At 38.9% G+C, this 17,774-nt stretch overlaps 1 protein-coding gene across 3 annotated transcripts in view; it reads right to left on the bottom strand.

The window, feature by feature from the left end:
- Positions 1–1,345: 1,345 nt before the first annotated feature.
- The window catches only part of TWSG1 (twisted gastrulation BMP signaling modulator 1), a 50,302-nt gene continuing 33,873 nt past the window's right edge, over positions 1,346–17,774 (bottom strand). For all 3 annotated transcript variants that reach the window (XM_045003052.1, XM_045003050.1, XM_045003051.1), the window contains exons 3-5: positions 17,383–17,482; positions 12,994–13,260; positions 1,346–3,883 (exon numbers count right to left, since the gene is read on the bottom strand). In XM_045003052.1, the coding sequence (XP_044858987.1) occupies positions 3,702–3,883; positions 12,994–13,260; positions 17,383–17,482 (549 nt within the window). In that variant the 3' untranslated portion in view covers positions 1,346–3,701. The remainder of the gene's footprint in view (positions 3,884–12,993; positions 13,261–17,382; positions 17,483–17,774) is intronic.

Below are 17,774 nucleotides of genomic sequence, written 5' to 3'. Positions count from 1 at the left end.
AAGTCAATGAGGTAAGCCAATATACACCAGCTGAGGGTCTTATTCAATGGGTTTAAGCACAGTATCACTGGGCTAAGTCCAGTGTATTAAAATTCTGTGCTGTGCCTCCCTGAAATGCAACATAGAAGGTGCAGCTCAGGGGAGGGTGGGGGCAAAGGTGGCTTTAAGTGTCCTTTTCACCTTTGGGATTCTGGGCTGCTTCAGGTACTGAAAGGCCCCCCTGGCAAAAATTAAAGCAGTCCCAGAGGTGCTCTAGTTTATGGCAGCGTGATATAGGCTGATGCACACTCCAGAGCAGCCCAGAATCTCCACAGTTCATTGCAGAGACTTCCTTCTACACACCTGAGTGACCCTCCTGCTACCAAGATTCCCTCTGCACTGAGGTTTCCAAGAGGAACCACTGTAGAGTCGCCATGGAGAACCTGCACTGAAATAATTCACCCGGCCTCAGCCCGTTGCAGCACAGGTCTATCCCATGTATGCTGTCAGAGCAACCTACTGGAGCAGATGTGATCTGTCCCTCAGGTTTTTTTTTTTTTTTTAAAAAGTATATGACTTCACAATGAAATGACAATTCAGTTATAAATCACACTGCATTAAATACTACACTGGCATTACATTACCATTCTACAAATTACACATCAATCATTTTTACAGATATTAGAAATCTGGGGCTGAGAGACTAATTGACTGTTAAAATATTTTATATATTACATGTCTGTGCTTTAATGTATCAGATAGCAACAAAGAGAATTTAGTTGATCAAGAATTTACCTAGGATTTGTACCACTGATTGTTACACGGGGCATTTTTTATTGAGTACTTAAAGTTTAAGGATTTACAATTTTATAGCGAGTGTTTAATTATATAAGTTGCCCAGATGCTTCAACTGGATAAGATACCAATTCAGCAAGGTACTTACGCATATGCTTCACTTCAACCCTGTGTTTAAGTGCTTTCCTACAATTAGGGCCTGAGATGTGTCCCAACAATAAAATATTTATTATTTTTCCTCCCATGCCATGTAAATTACATAGTATTCTCCTATAATGGGATTTTCATAGATAACATTTCAGAATGTTACACAAATTGCATTTTGTAGGTTTCATGTTTTATATAAAGTAAATACATTCAGTTAGAGCAAAATTACAATTTTATCTGTAAAACAATTTTCAAGCTGCTAAAAAAGCACTTTGTCACTACACCTTCAGAAAAACAAAGTTATTCAAAGAGACTACAGTAATAGGATTAAAATTAGTGAAATTACTAAAATAAATTTATACTTCAACTCCATTAAAAACTTTTGCCCTGAGAGCTTAGGAAGAAGCAGCAGTGATAAAAGAACCACACAACCCAATAATGTCTCATTATTTATTAAAATACTTGTTTAAACAAATGAAATATAAGAAAATACATCTGATGTTGCCACAGATCATTTGCATATGCACTGAGTTTACAGCACAGACTCTCCGGAGACCATCATATATTACAAAAATAGAGCAAACCTAATTTAAAGTGGACTGTCCTTACAAGCAAAAACTTTTCAAGGTATTACACAAACAAAAACATACCTTTTGTGATTTTCCATGATTTTTATGGACATTTAACTCTTTAAAACAGAGGTTCTGTCTCCCTCCACACACAACCTCTCTATCCCTCCTACTTGATCTTGAAGTAAAATCATAATGTAAAGAAGGGTGATGTCATAAATCCACGCAACAGGGTCCCAAATAGACAATCAACCTTGATTTGTCTTAAGATTCTGAAACCACAATATTTTACATTTCAAATAATCCAGTATATGATAACTCAAAGCCTTCAGTGTGTCACTGATTTGCATGGACACTTGTAAAATGTTTATTAAATCTTGATCAGAAATAATGTATAATCCTCAAGCACACAAAATACAGATACTCACAACATAAGCATATCCTCTCTCCCCCTTCACTATAAGAAATTAATGAAGAATTTCTTTGCACAAAAAAAGTGGAAAAGATGCAAGGAACAAACCATAAAAAGAAGAACAAATATCATTTCTTTCAGTTTAGGCTGATCTTTGCCCTTCGCCCAGAAACCATTAATTCAAAACTTTCTCCCATAAATCCCAACTTTAAATAGGAAACAGTTTTGTTTACCACCAGTTTAAAAATTTAAGCAAACCTCCAGCTTGGAAAACCTCCATACCTGGAAAAAAGTTTAAAAAATTAAGTCCTGCACAACAGCAGACATCTTTAGATTTTTTTTTATTTGAAGAGTTGCATGTATCAGGATAACTAAAAATTCCTAAGTCAATTTTTCAAATAAAATGAGAGTTGAAAGTAATTGATATCAGTGTTTAGGAACATGTCGGTAGGAGGCAGTTTGACCTAGAGAGGTTGAGGCGAGAGGGAGAAACAGGAATAGTCAAATCCATCTATATAAAAAAATTAGTAAACTTAAAAAAAAGTTATTGTAATAAACACTATCATGAGTTTCTGGCGAGATCACAATTATACTCAGACTTTATTCTTGTGGTTTCTATGTCATCATCACAGGAAAAACCTAATAGTACCATAGTAATTGTCTTATAATTTGCAGTTGCCTACTGCTCCATATATTAAAACACAGCAAAATGGACAAAGTGTTCCATATTCAGAGAATGCTCATTTGTCTCAGAGGATAATTACTTCCCCATTAAGCCTGAATCAATATCATAAATCTGAATCAAAACCAACCTCAAAGCAAAACCAAACAGTTAGAATAAGTGTTCCACAGAGCACTACCAAATGCTGTAATGTGACAACTGCCAGCTACTCAACAAATAAACTTGCTGAGCTTATTAGGATATGCAGTTTAACTCCCAGTTTATCCCATGCTATTTTTTCTGTTCATAACAACCCCCTTCCAAATGTGCAGCACAACACTGCGTTTCCAGGGATAAGACAACCCACAATGAATCCAACAGCAAGTGGACGTGACTAAACTTACCAGCTTTATTTTGGTTTATAAGAAGAGTGCACTGATGGGAACAAGATTTCTTTATGAAATGCAATACCTTGCCTGCAGGAATGGAGGCATATAACAGCTGGAGGAATGATGTCACACACATGGTATTGTAGTGGGTGGGACACCCTGCTAAGAAGCTGGGATTTTATCTATTACAGCTCCTGTTTTGAAGTTGAAAAATAAATGTTTTCTTATTTTTGAGGACATCCTTTTCACAATAGGAGTCTTGGCCACTGGTGTAAGACCATAAGCTACTGGAGTCTTATGGCTCTTATACTGGAGAGTTATAAAACATACATGGAAGAGCATTATCTATTTGAGCACTTGTGGAACTTCTAAATAATGGGACTCTTGTTAAGGCTTCACTATTCTGAACTGCTAAATACAACATTACATTCTGAAAATGAGTATAGGCAATATATTCAGATCAAAGCAAAATAATCAGGACAGGAAGCATGAGGATGGTTATGCTACTCGACTAAGAATAAGGAAAAAATAAACAATACAGTTGAAACATTTGCCAATTAGCATTGTTTACAGGATTTAAAAAGAAAAAAAATTACAGCTATGCTTTGAATTGTATACATCTTTTCTCAAATCATTCATGTTTAGTTGCTCCCAGAACATATCCCATAATGCAATACTTCCAATCCCCATCTTTTTAATTAAGAAATGTTGCTTTGGCCTCCACATTACTATTATACAGCTTCTCTGCTTCAAAACATGCAGTTCATACATTTTACAGTTTTACTGCCATAGTCGATACATTCTGGCCCAATACACTCACAGCAGGCATTGTGAAACCACCGGTATTTTGATGCTCCCATGGACTCACAAGAGATCTTGCACTGATGTATTGACATGCAGTCATCAAAGTAGACCACAGTGCACATGTTTTCTAAACAAAGGGAGAAAAATTTTTAAAAGGTTACTTTAGTTAAGTATGTAGCTGTCAGATGTTTGAGTGCAAGTCATTCAAACTACGTGCCACAGGGGAAACGGAAGGGTGAGGAGAGGAGAAGAGGTGAGAACATAAGGCCTGCTCTACCAGCCTGTCAAGTATCAGAGGGGTAGCAGTGTTAGTCTGGATCTGTAAAATGCAACAAAGAGTCCTGTGGCACCTTACAGACTAATAGACGTATTGGAGCATAGGCTTTCGTGCGTGAATACGCATGCGTCTGACAAAGTGGGTATTCACCCATGAAAGCTTATGCTCCAATATGTCTGTTAATCTATAAGGTGGTACAGGACTCTTTGTTGCTTTCTTCATATTGTGGCTCTCAACCCCCTTGTAGGTAGTACAGTAGTCTTTACTTCTATGATCATATATTATTTCTCAAGTACATGGTCATACCACTTTTTGCACATTACAAGGTGCACATTGTAAAATGCAGAATGGATAAGGCAGGGCTACACAGGAGCCCTTGCCTCAATCACTGAATGTCTTGGGTGTGCCTACACTGCAACTTGGATCATGCTTGCCAGCACAGGTAGACAGACCTGCCTGGACCCCATGCATACATACTTAGGCAGCTAGTCCGAGCCGCCACCTGTGCTACCCCTGGCTCCACCATTATTTTTGCTATGCTAGCTCGAGCAAAGTTAGTGCTTGTCTATCTACTCACACTGGGAAGTGCCCTCCCAGTTGCAGTGTAGATGTACCCCCTTTAAAAAGCCTGGTTTTCATGAACTCTGCTCTACACAGTACTGCAAGATGCTGCAGATTTATATTTAGGAGTATACAGAAAACATGAGGAACATTGTACTGCTTGAAAGACAATAAGGTCATGGATTCCATTACAGTCCAACTACATACATGAGGGAGCAGAGATAAGATTGCACATGCAAACCTATTTTTGGCATTTCCTGAGTTGAGTGCTTACCTGTGCAAGCTAAAAGTATTTTTAATAGAATGTTTGTGAAATATCTAGTGTGCAAGGTGCTTTAACAGTGATTTTATCATTTAAACAGATAATACATAGATCAAAGATCAGATTAAAAAAGGCAAGTAATTTAGTGGAGATATATATAAAATCATGTTTCATTAGTTCCATTGTTTCTCTATTCTACAGTATCTTATTACCACAGACTACCAATCCATCTTTTAGCTGAGAAATTGTTAGATTGCTTCCTGCTGATGCCCATACCAATTCCAACTCTCCCATTTGCCACCTGAAATTCCATCCCAAATGCCAAACTTCCTTCTTGGATGCTCATAACATCATCTCTCTCTAGCCTTTAATCTGTTAATCTTGATCCCAGCTGCAAGCTTCTCTTTGCAGCATCCCCGACAAACTCACTCTTCTGGCTTCCCTGTGCCAGGGGCTAGTGAAAGCTTACACTATCTAGCAATTAGACTGAGCTGGAAACCTCAGTCTAATTGCTAGACTGAGTTAAATACAAGTAGGAGATCAATTAATGGGGAACAGCCATTTCCTAGTCAGCAAATCATCTCTAGTACTAAAAAATGTTGGGCAATGTGTAAAGGCACATGCCAATTAAAGAAAAAAAGGAAGTGATGGATTAAAGAGGCATCCCAAATTCTAAGCTACTATTTTATACATATTTTTATTGGATTACCTTCTGTGAGTGAGAGACACAAGCTTTCGAGCTCTTCTTCAGTTCTGGGAAACATGTTCAGTGTCACGGCTAAACATAAGGTGGAACAGATTGTTTAGCATAAGTAGTTAACATATATTTCAAGGGACCATTCAAGGTGAAGTGGCTGGTTAACACCCCACCAGTCATAGTGGGAAAAAGAAGGGGGTGCAACTGTGGGGGTTGTTAATGGGTTACAGATTGTTGTAATAAGCCATAAATCCGGTGTCTCTATTCAGTCCATGATTTTAGTGTCTAGCAAAGTTATGAATTTAAGCTTCCAGGCTTATCTTTTGAAAGAGTTTTGCAAGTTTCCTTTGAGGATGAGAACTAATAAGGCAGGTCAGAGGTCTACACTACAAATTTACATTCGCACAGCTGCACCGATGCAGCTGTGCCACTGTAGTGCGTCTGGTGAAGATGTTCTAAGCCAGGGGTTGGCAATCTTTCAGAAGTGGTGTGCCGAGTCTTCATTTAGTCACTCTAATTTAAGGTTTTGCGTGCCAGCAACACAGTGTAACATTTGTAGAAGGTCTCTTTCTATAAGTTTATAATATATAACTAAACTATTGTTGTATGTAAAGCAAATAAGGTATTTAAAATGTTAAGAAGCTTCATTTAAAATTAAATTAAAATGCAGAGCCCCCCCGGACCGGTGGCCAGGACCCGGGCAGTGTGAGTGCCACTGAAAATCAGCTTGCGTGCCGCCTTCGGCACGCGTGCCATAGGTTGCCTTTCCCTGCTCTAAGACAATGGGAGAGAGCTCTCCCGTCAGTTTAATAACTCTACATCCATGAGAGGCAGCAGCTAAGTCGGTGGGAGAAGATCTCCCGCTGACATAGCGCTGTCTACGCATGGGATTAAGGTCAGTATAACTACATTGCTAGGAATGTGGATTTTTCACATCCCCAAGCAACGTAGTTATACCAAAGTAAGTATGTAGTGTAGACCAAGCCATAGAGTGATCGCCTTGTGAAAAGTGTTCACCTACAGGTGATAGGGTGCTTTTATTTTTTATCATTTTCCTGTGCGAGTTCATTTGAGACTGTAGTGATTTTATTTAGTTAATGGGCCACTTTACCTTGACTGGTCCCTTGAAATGTGTTAACTGCTTATGCTAAACAATCTGTTCCATCTTGTATTTAAATGTGACACTCTCAGTATGTTTCCCAGACCAGAAGAAGAGCTCTATGTAAGCTCAAAAGCTTGTCTCTCTCACCAACAGAAGTTGGTCCAGTAAAAGATTTTGCCTCACCCACCATGTCTCTCTAATGTCCTGGGACCGACACAGCCACAACACCACTGCATACATTTTATAGATTTGTTTGCTAAAGTTCCCATAATTCTTAATATAATCAGACATTTCTCCCTACTCCAAAAACAAAGGTCACGTCTCTTGGGAAAAAGCAACCAGCAGCCCAGCACTTTTGAATAACTACACTAACAAACCAACATGCACACTAGGGAGGAAAGATCTTTGTTTCCAGGATACAGATTTCAGTTTCCCATTTGCCAGTGATTTATTATGAACTATTAAGAAAAAGCCAATTTTTACAAGTTATGGAAGCTCTATTGACACCATCCTTAATCCATACCTAATCACCGAATCATTGAAATGTAAGGCTTGAGAGGTCATTTAGTCCATCCCTTTGTGCTGATGCAGGACCAAGTATACCCTCACTAGTGTTTGTCCAACATGTTCTTAAAACCTCCAATCATGGGGATTCTACAACCACTCTTTGAAGCATATGCCAGATCTTAGCTATCCTTATAGTTAGAAAGATTTTCCTAATATCTAACCTAAATCTTCTTTGCTGCAGATTAAGCCCGTTACTTCTTTTCCTACCTTCAGTGGAAATGGAGAACAATTGATCGCTATCCTCTTTATAACAGCCCTTAACATATTTGATGACTTATCAGATCCCCGCTCAGTTTTCTTCCCACAAGACTAAACGTGCCCTATTTTTATTAACCTTTTCTCAGTGATAAAAGGTTTTTCTAAACATTTATCATTTTTGTTGTTCTCCTCTGGACTCTTCTCCAATTTGACAACATCCTTCCTAAAGCATGGCATCCAGAACTCGACACAGTACTCCAATGGAGGCCTCCCCAGTACTAAACAGAGTGGGGAAATTACCTCCTGTGTCTTACAGATGATACTGCTGTTAATATAGGCCAGAATGATATTAGCCTTTTTTGTAACTGCATCACATTGCTGACATATTCATTTTGTGATCCACTATAACCCCAGATCCTTTTCTGCAGTTCTGCTGCCTAGCATGTTATTCCTCGCTTTGAAGTTGTACATCTGATTTTTCCTTCCTAAGTGTAGTATTTTATGTTGGTCTTTACTAAATTTCATCTTGTTGATTTCGGATCAATTCTTCAACTTTTCAAGGTCCTTTTGAATTCTAATCCTGTCCTCCAAAGTGATTGCAATCCCTCCCAGCTTGGTGTCAACTGAAAATTTTAGGAGCATTTTCTCCACTCCATTATCCAAGTCATTATAAAAATATTTAATAGAACTGGGTCCCGGACACACCTCTATAGGACCCCACCAGGTACACCCTCCCAATTTGACAACGAACAAAGACAACTCAGTCTTTCAACTAGTTTTGTGCCCATCTTTTATAGTAATTTAATCTCTAGACCATATTTCCCTAATTTGTTCATGAGAATGTCATGTGAGACTGTCAAAAGCTTTACTACAATCAAGATATAGCACCTCTATAAATGATGGAGTTAGACTTGTTTTCCTCCTTACCTTGACATTGCAGATTTATACTTAGAGTGATAACAGAGACCTAACAGTTAACAACATGTACAATTTCAAAAACAGTTATTTCTCAGGAATGGGAAGCTTTTTGTTTGAGTTGGCTTTTAATAGTCCTAGTCGCCAATTCCTTCCTCCAAGGAGACCAAATCATCTGTGAATACTTACTGGGATCCTCCCCTCTCCTCTGCATTTGAAAATCTCTCATAACAATAGAATAAAGAAACAAAACAAGTTGTCTGATGCAGAAAAAAGAACAAAGCAAGCACACTGTTTCTGCTACATCATTGACTTTCTCTCATCCATCAGTCTAAGAACAAATCTTTGTTCACATATGATAGGCGATAGAATTCTGTCTGTTGCTTCTAGCAAGTTCAGGAGCCCTTATCTAAAATGATTATTTCTTGGACTGGTGAAATGGGGCCATGTAAAAAAAGTTACACCTACAGGTTCACAATGTATTCTGGAAAATCTATTTAACTGTTGTCAATTTCAAGAACCAATCATGTAAAACATCCACTTGACTGTCTCACTGTAGATAAAAGGATGTTACTTATTTCAGTAACAGTTCTTTCATTAGCATTTTAACAGTTTTCAGGTATGTCAAAAAAGGAATGTGGAAGAGAGAGTTCTCGGGGGAAGAAAACACTGCAGATAAATAACTCATTATCTCAGAAAATGAAGATTTTTTAAAAAAATTCAGAATAAAGGGAGGTTTGTGTGGCAGAGAGAATAATGTACAATAAAGTCTGAATTCTAAGTAATCAAAACAAGACAGCCTCATGCTTCCATCAGCATGTTGTTATAATCTTCATGTTTTCCAGTGCAAGCAATAATTATAAAAGAACTACACTGCAGAGGACTTTGGGAAGTCACAAGTTCAGAGCACACCATATCTGATGTGCAATATTTGTCTTTAAAATCATATCTATGAGATTAAAAATTCTTCTGATCCTCTCCAAGCCAAAGTATATTTACAGCATTGCCAACAAATGAAAAAGACACAATACATTTCTCGTAAGAGAAAATAATTAGGTAGTCATATACAGTGCTTTTCATCAGTAGATCAAAGAACTTAACAAAAGAGGTAAATATATTATCAAAATAAACCAGTATACAATTTTCTGGTAATTAAGGATGATAAAAGAGAGACCTATTTCAACATCCACCTGTTGTATCCAGTAAGCTAGATACACAGTTGGTGACAAACTCTCTTCCTTGGTTGGGGTTCCAGAAGAGGGTGAATTCAGAGCCCATCCAGAGAGTAACCAATGGTTAATGTAAAGACACCCTTCCCTGCACTATGGATTTTGTTTCATCAGCTGCCAAAAGATACTCTGCTATCCTTCCTCTGACAAGATTCCATCATCACATGTGACAATTAAGTTCATTCTAAAAGGTACTGAACTGCAAGTTCTGAGCTCTGAGGCCACCAAAAAGGAGTTTAAGCTAAATATGTAGAACAAAAAGTGTGATTCCCAGAAAAACAGCCTGAAGTTGTGACTCAAGAGTTGACAGCCCTTGGTATGAACAATTACCACTAGTTCTAGAAGTTCAAAATAATATCTAAAGTGTCAGAGTCAAGTTGGGGGTGAGGAAATCAGCAGCATGGTACAGAATGCGATTTTTAAGGTCCAATAGCTTGCAATGTGCCAGGGCTAGAAAGGAATGCTTTGTACCAAGGGAAGTTCCAGCTTTCCAGTGATATAAAGCAGTCCTCTCTAGCCCCAGTGGTTCATGAGGTATCTGTCATTACAACTCTCAGTGGTCCCTGGGGCTAGAGATACTATTTTCAGTTCTAGATGAGTACTGAAAAAGTAAGTCCAACACCTCAGACAAGTTTAGTTTCAATCTCTGCATAAGCAACGTATGGAATCAAAGCAGTCAGAGAGGCTGTGGCAGAACATGGCAAGTGTAGTTTTAGGCGGGGCCCATTCCAAGTTTTGTGGGACCCTATACAAAATAACATACAATAAGCTGGGTCCCATCCACCTCTGACAATCCCCTCTTTCAAACCTCTAGTTATTGACAACCTCCCCCCTACCCCCCAGGTCCAAAGCTAGGGAAAAAGCAGAGGGGGCATATGGAAACCAGTATTGCTCCTTATGGACAACAAATAAAAGAGTCATAGGCAGAAAGAGGAGATCTGGGCCGTACCCTCTTAGCATGCAATGCTAGTGCCAGATGGCAGGTGTCCACAGAAGGAAGACAAACTGAACAGAGAGGAACCACAGCATGCAAAAAGCCCAAGTGGCTTTCTAGTAGCCCCATTCAATCGTTAGCAGCACTACTAGTGGACCTGATGGATGTTTGGCATCCAGGGCCCTAGATGTGCAGGGCTTTAAGGGATTCCATAGGTTCAGTAGACTGAAGAGCACCTCTGACTGTAGGTATTTCTAGCAGAGCATTTTTCTTGTAGATGTTGTATGTATGTCCATACTGCCCAGCAGTTTCTATTCCTCCTCCAAGTACATGATGTTGGAAGCAATTTTACACCTTCCCCATCTACAATCACTGAAGATTTGAAAAGGATTAGATCTGCTCAAGTTTCTTAACAATAAAAAGTTCACTTTTATTTCTGTGCTGAATTCCTACCATAGCCAGTTAATCAAGGGCACTGAGTATCTATTTCTAAGTTTAACTCAATTGTCATTCTTGGAATTTAACAGTAGCATGTATGATCTTTGAACCTACTATTGAATACAATGTTGCTTATGGAACAGGCAGTCTCATGAAATAGACAAAACACCACCTGGATTTTGGACCTTGCCCACTATGAATAAAATGCAAATTGTTATTAGAACAGGTAGCCCTTTTCATAAAGTCTTGAGAAAATCCCCCTCCCCCCCAAAAACTCCAACTTTTCATCCAAAAAGGCAGCAAGTAAAATTGACAAATCCTTCCAGAGTTACGAACATCAGAGTTACAAACTGACTGGTCAACCACATACCTCAAATGGAACAGGAAATATGCAATCAAGCAGCAGCAGAGAGGAAAAAAAAAAGAAAAGAAAAAAAAAAGCACAAATACAGTACAGTACTGTGTTAAATATAAACTACTAAAAATAAAGGAAAAGTTTAAAAAGAGATTTGACAAGGTAAGGAAACTGTTTCTGTGCTTGTTTCATTTAAATTAAGATGGTTAAAAGCAGCATTTTTCTTCTGCATAGTAAAGTTTCAAAGCTGTATTAAGTCAATGTTCAGTTGTAAACTTTTGAAAGAACAACCATAATGTTTTGTTCAGAGTTACAAACATTTCAGAGTTATGAACAACTTTCATTCCTGAGGTGTTCGTAACTCGGAGGTTCTACTGTATAATTCACATCTTTAAATACTGTACTGTGTGCACATATGGCTTTCTGCAGCTTACCATTTAACATTGTTACTTTCATTATTCTAATACCAGAAAGCAAATATTTTAATAATGTCAAACACAGATATGAACTAGATGTTTTCTGACCATATGGTTTCCTGCAGCTGGAATTAATTTATTTTCTTAATGTTCCTTAAAATCAAAGGAAATTAGAAAAGTCTCTCTCTGAGTTCCATTTAATGAAGAACAGTCTTGTTTAGAAACAAAACTAGGTCAGAGGTTCACACTTATATGGAAATGCAATAGGTCTCTATCAATTGTATTCCTTTCATGAGTTAAATAAAAGAGCCAGCACAGGAAGATCAGTACATAGTTACCAACTGTCAAACACAGCACTGCTTATAGATATGACTAATAAATCAGATGGTATGCCTTGTTTTAAAAAAATTAAGTGTTACGAAATCATTTAGTTAAGAGGAAAGAACAGTTTACGAAGTTTCTCTAAGTTTCATGGGAGGGTGTCAGAGAAAATACTGTAAATTCTGTTTAAAAAAAATCAACCGGCAGAAAAGGAGTCTCCCAGCCCCACACTATTGTCACTACAACTGAATTTGGCATCATTTTCCCCTGGCAATCAATATTTTATCATCCTTCCTCCAATCACGTACATCCCTGAATCAATGCCATCAATGCCAAGAAAGAGATAACACTCAGATCTATAGTTTATCCAGTATTACCTGGAATATCATTCTGACACTCAGAGGCTCAAAACATGCTATCTTGGAGCCACAAGTTTAACCTCTATTCCAGATCCAACGGCAAAAACACCAGCTCTCTGAATTTTCCCTTTTTAGCTCTTTAAAGCTATGTATTTAAAACTGTTCCTGCGGCCTACTTTTGTATTACTATGGGACAGATTAGGTGTAGTTCCTGATCTGAATTTGATTTTCTCTGAGTCAGAAGAGGCAATTGCTTCAGCTTCTGACAGCATTTTACATTATCCCAGCTAGAGTGGTGTGAACTGATGAAACCCCCACGTTGGAGGGGGAATTCCATGTTGACAAATTGTTTTATGGTTCATTCCCTCCTCCCACCCCCAAAGACTGTCATATGCTCCTGCCTTTGCCCGTGCTGTTGTGTTACTCCCCCTTTGTCACACTGTGACAGAAATTAGACCAAACTCTTCAGGGCAGGGACCATGTCTTTTATTTGTACTTTAAGGAGGCTAGCGCACTTGAGCATGGTTAATAAATTTTTTTTGTCCTTTTTAGGGCCCCTTCACAAAGGTAACACTAGAAATTAGGCTTTAGACAACTTACTGTTACCTTTGTCGCTGGAGTATGGTGTGTGGACAGTGTTGCTTGGAACAGAGACATTCTGGTGCTGCGGCTGATTAACTGTTTCTAAAAATGACACTAGATTCTCATGATGTGACAGTTCTTCTGCAACAGGGAAGGAAACAATATTCCAGTTCAGCTGAGTATCCCCTTCTGTGAGTGCCCGGAAGAGGGAAGGGATTGGTTCATGCAGCTCCTCTACAGTGCTCTTGGAAGTTGGAGGGGTGTCACTGTAGTTGCGAGGATTGCACATACCTACAGAGGAATGAAAAGTGTAAAATGAAAAGTCATAAAACTGTCTCACGTCCACTGCCAGGAAGGGCAGCATATAGAAATAAAATTAATTTTTGTTAAAAAAAAAAAAAAAAGTGTGTGTGTGTGTGTGAGAGAGAGAGAGAGAAAAATCCTGACCCCCCCAATGGTATCAGTGGAAAAACTTCCATACACTTTATTAGGGACAGTATTTCACCCATTGGGTTTAAGATCTTTGCAGTGATGCACTAAAGTTTTAAGTGAGATGCCTTGCAACAGTGAAGTACATAAATGAAGACACCATAAGAACTTTTGTGACAGCACTCTGCTTCCCTTTCTCCATTACTGTTATGGTTTAGAGTATGAAAAGTTCAACTGAAGCTGTTTCTTTTGTTGAACAAAAATACTACACTACCAGCATCTGAAAGAAAACAGATATTTATTTACATTAGTATGATCAGGACTTGAAAAGTTTATCCAAAACCTAAGAGCCAGGGTGAAAAATACCTATAATGCCACTCCCCTAAAGCCAGGCCTCCTGGAAATGAAAGGAACACATAATTGTTTACTGTATATTACAATTCATACAATATTCATGGCAACATTTTATGTAGTTCTTTCTCTTGCTTTTGTTTCATCTTTACTCCATGTCTTTCTTTTCTACTTGAGATCATAGTGCACCTCTTCCTCAGTACTTTCCAGTCATTTTCCTCTTTTCTTTCTTCCTCTACACCTGCTCATCTCTCTTTTTCCTTGCACTATGTTCTCTGGCTCTGCCTCTATATTTTCTATCTTTCACTCCCACCACTTCCCCAGTTTCTCAATACCATACTTATGCTCTCTCCCACACCCTCAACTCTAACCACCCCCATTTATATTAGTAATAATTCATATATAGAGCTTGAAAACATTGCCAGACACCTAATGGCCAGAATTTCCTTGACTTTATGAAGGTGTTTGATAGGGGTCACAGAAAAGCCCTCTGGAAGATCCTGAGACACTACGGAATTCCAGCAAACACTGTTAATGTGAAATACACTTTGTATGACGAATCTGCATGCTGCATCAGCACACGGATCAGTGACAGGGAATGATTTAAGATTGCTACTGGCAAGGTTGTGTACTATCCCCACTTTCCTTCTTCATGGTCACGGACTTTGGGATGAGAACAGGAATGGCTGCTGCCTAGTACACTCGTATTGTTTGTGCAAGAGATAAGCTGTGAGACCAACTTGGATGGAATGAAAAGTCTCTCTCTGTGAGCATAAAAGCAGAAGTGGCCAAAGTGGGACTTTTTATTAGTACGCAGAAGACCAAGATCACGGAAAGAGAAGGAAATGCTGCGAACACTAACAGATGCGTGATTGGTGTAGAAGAGTATGAAAGAGTTCACAACTTCATCTATCTTTGAAGTACAATATCTTCTAATGGACAGCTCATTAAGAAGTGCAGGAAAGAACTGGCAAAATCAGTGGATCTTTTTCCTATTTGTCAAACATCTGTCAGAGTAAGATGAAAAATGTACACACTAAAATGAGACTGTACAACGCGATTGTCCTCACAATACTACTGTATGCCTCAGAAACACAGCAGATGGTGGAAGTACACAACAGGAAGTTCATTGGAGAGACTGTGTAACCAATGTGGAAGTGTTGCACCACACAGGTCAGCAGAATGAGGACTCAATACTCAGACAGAAATGGCTACAGTGGTTTGACCACCTCATCAGGCTATGTTGTGGCAGAAGCACAAGGTACATCTTAGATTGGATCCCACCTGGAGGGAAAAGAAGAGGTGGAGGACAAAGAATGACCTATTGCAGGACAATCAAAAAAGATGCTGCCACAATGGAGACAGTTTACGGTAGAGTCAAACATCTTGCTCTGGACAGACAGCACATGTGCCATTAGGCACAGGAGATTCTAAAGCTAAGCTAAAGGCCAGAAGACAAACTATAACAAGGGGGCCCAGTGTCCTTCCTTTTATCAGCAGATGAGAAAGGGAAGGGTGTTTAAATTCCTACCAATGTGCTCTCCCTGGACCCTGCTTGGGGACTCCCCATTTTGTAGCATCCAGATAGCAGGTATCTGAAAAAAGTGAAGCTCTTGATTGCTCTTCTATGAGCCACAGACACTCTCTCTCCCTCACTGTTCCCTGACTCCCAACTGCTACAAGGGTGGTAGGGATCGATGCTGCTTCATCACTATCCCAGCTTCTATTTTTTAATAGATTCCTTTTGATTCCTTGCTCTCCACAGTCATTAGCTCTAGGAGCTACCTCTACTGCTGCTCAGAGCTCACCCAAGCAGCAGCATGAAATAGACTCAATTGAGGACAATGGTGAAGCTATCAAGAGAATTCTAAATAGCACCAGTGAAATTGACCAAAAACTTTTTAATTCCACTCCTGCAGCTGCTGCAGGGCAGCAATCCATGAAACACTAATCTTTCTCATGCTGCTGTTGCATCTGTTTAGTTTTTGTTGGAAGCTTTTCTCCACAACCATAAGGGCTGGATGTATTTTTTTTTATTTTATTTTAAAACTTACATCTTGCAGAAGGCACCAACCACGGACCCACTATATCATCCTACCTCCCCAGATGAATGGACTTTCCAAGGCTGAACATGACACAGGAACATGCTTTACTATTCTTACACGTCACATAGGCAACCAGTGTCTCCCCCACTCCCCCCTACAGTTTTCATATAAGATCTGAATGTTATTTGGGCTTGCCATTGCAACTAGAAATAAAAATTCTTATTAGTCCCTGGGAGTTTAAAAAAATTAAGTTTATATATTGAAAAGCCCACCAAAGGAAGGACAAAAGTCACAATGGAAAAAAGCCAAATACCAATTCAATCATTACTAGTAATGTGGTTTTCAGTTCCAAATTCATGTGGCCTCCTAGAGCTGGAAATTCTTTATGCCCCTGGAAAGCTAAGCATTACAACTGTTCAGCAGCATTTGCAGGACTTGCAGGACTCCACACTCTCATGTTGAGCTGAAAGTATCCCCTGCTGAGCATGGGTGCCTCAGCCATCAATTTCTGCAAACCTGAAGCTTTCATTTAAAAAGTTAAATTTCTAGTCCCATGGTTGCAAAAATAATCTTCCAACTATGAATCTAGTTTAAGTCTAAGTATAGTTCTCTTTTTGAATCTGCCTACCAACAACTGCCGCGTCTCTGCTGTTGCTGATACTTGGCAAAACTACAAGCAAAGTGAAGTTTTGATAGTGAATTGGCCAGTTTCAAAGTGGGCAGTCAGAACCAATGACAGAGCAGAACAACCAACAATCATGTCCATTTCATGCTATTGCTTGGGAAGCTATGAGCAGCAGTAGAGGAGGCAGGCGCTGTAGCTATTCATTACTTCAATAGAGGGGAGGACCAATCAAAAAGAAGCTGTGAGGAAGGTAGAACAATGGAGACTTGCAGCCAGGAGGATCTTGAGTGAACCAGCATCCAGAGGAGGGTTGAAACTTCTAATATATCAGACACCTATAAGCATGTGGCTAATACAGAAGATGGAATCCCTAAGCAGGGTCCAGGGATAGCATTCATTAGTAGAAGCCTTAGTTACTAGCGCTGGGCTTCTTGTCAGGGTTTTATCCACCCCAGCCTCACTGGTGGAACACTCACCCTCATCTTCCATACCAATTTCTGGATAGTAAGTTTACTCTTCTGAATAGTAGGCATCTGGTTAAGTTTTTGAGTATATGTTTCTAGCTCTCAGGGTTCACAAGACAGCAAGCCTTAAGCTCCACTGTTTGTATGATATTTCTAAAGGCACTTTATAGTTAGTACTTCCACTGGATCACAAAATGTGATAATTGAACAATGTTGGTGTACTAAGTTCCTCTCACATGACAAATCAAGGGGTTGTCCATAATCTAAAACAGAATTAGCAAATCAGTTACCATGACATTAACTGAATAAAATCAGGAATACCACAGATAATATAATCAAGTGACCCAGTAATATCTATTTGCTTATAATTAGCTATTCTGCTCCCTCAGTGTGCTATTTATTAAAATTTTTAATATAGATCCTGCCTTGAAAAATTTACAATCTAATTACAGAAATGATGCAATGAGCAGTAGCAGTAGGTAATAAATAATGAACTTACCAACACAATCACAGCACTCATCCCAAAGTGTGCCTAGACAAAGCATGCACTCTTTGCAACAGGAACAGTTTCCTTCACCAGGTCGGCATTGACACAGCTCCTGAAAACACAACATATTATGTTGGAGCTTTCTGAGATGTAGCATACTAATAAGTTATGACAATTCTTCATCTAGCAAGCATTATTTCTTTGCATTTACAAAGGAATATATTTACTATTTTACGTTTCTTTAAGGTCATTTTTATCAGCAACTGGGATACTGAGCATTTAAAACAAAATCATTACGTGTAGGAGAGAATGTACTTACCATTTCTCCCATGAACACCTGGATTTACAAACTCTGCAGAGCTAAGTGAATATTTTTGCATCCTGGGCATGCTGTTCTAAGACAT

The sequence above is a fragment of the Mauremys mutica genome, chromosome 2 (genome assembly GCF_020497125.1).
Source record: "Mauremys mutica isolate MM-2020 ecotype Southern chromosome 2, ASM2049712v1, whole genome shotgun sequence".
NCBI lineage: Eukaryota > Metazoa > Chordata > Testudines > Geoemydidae > Mauremys > Mauremys mutica.
Note: the sequence above shows the minus strand (reverse complement) of the source record. Positions and strands in the feature narration are given on the sequence as shown.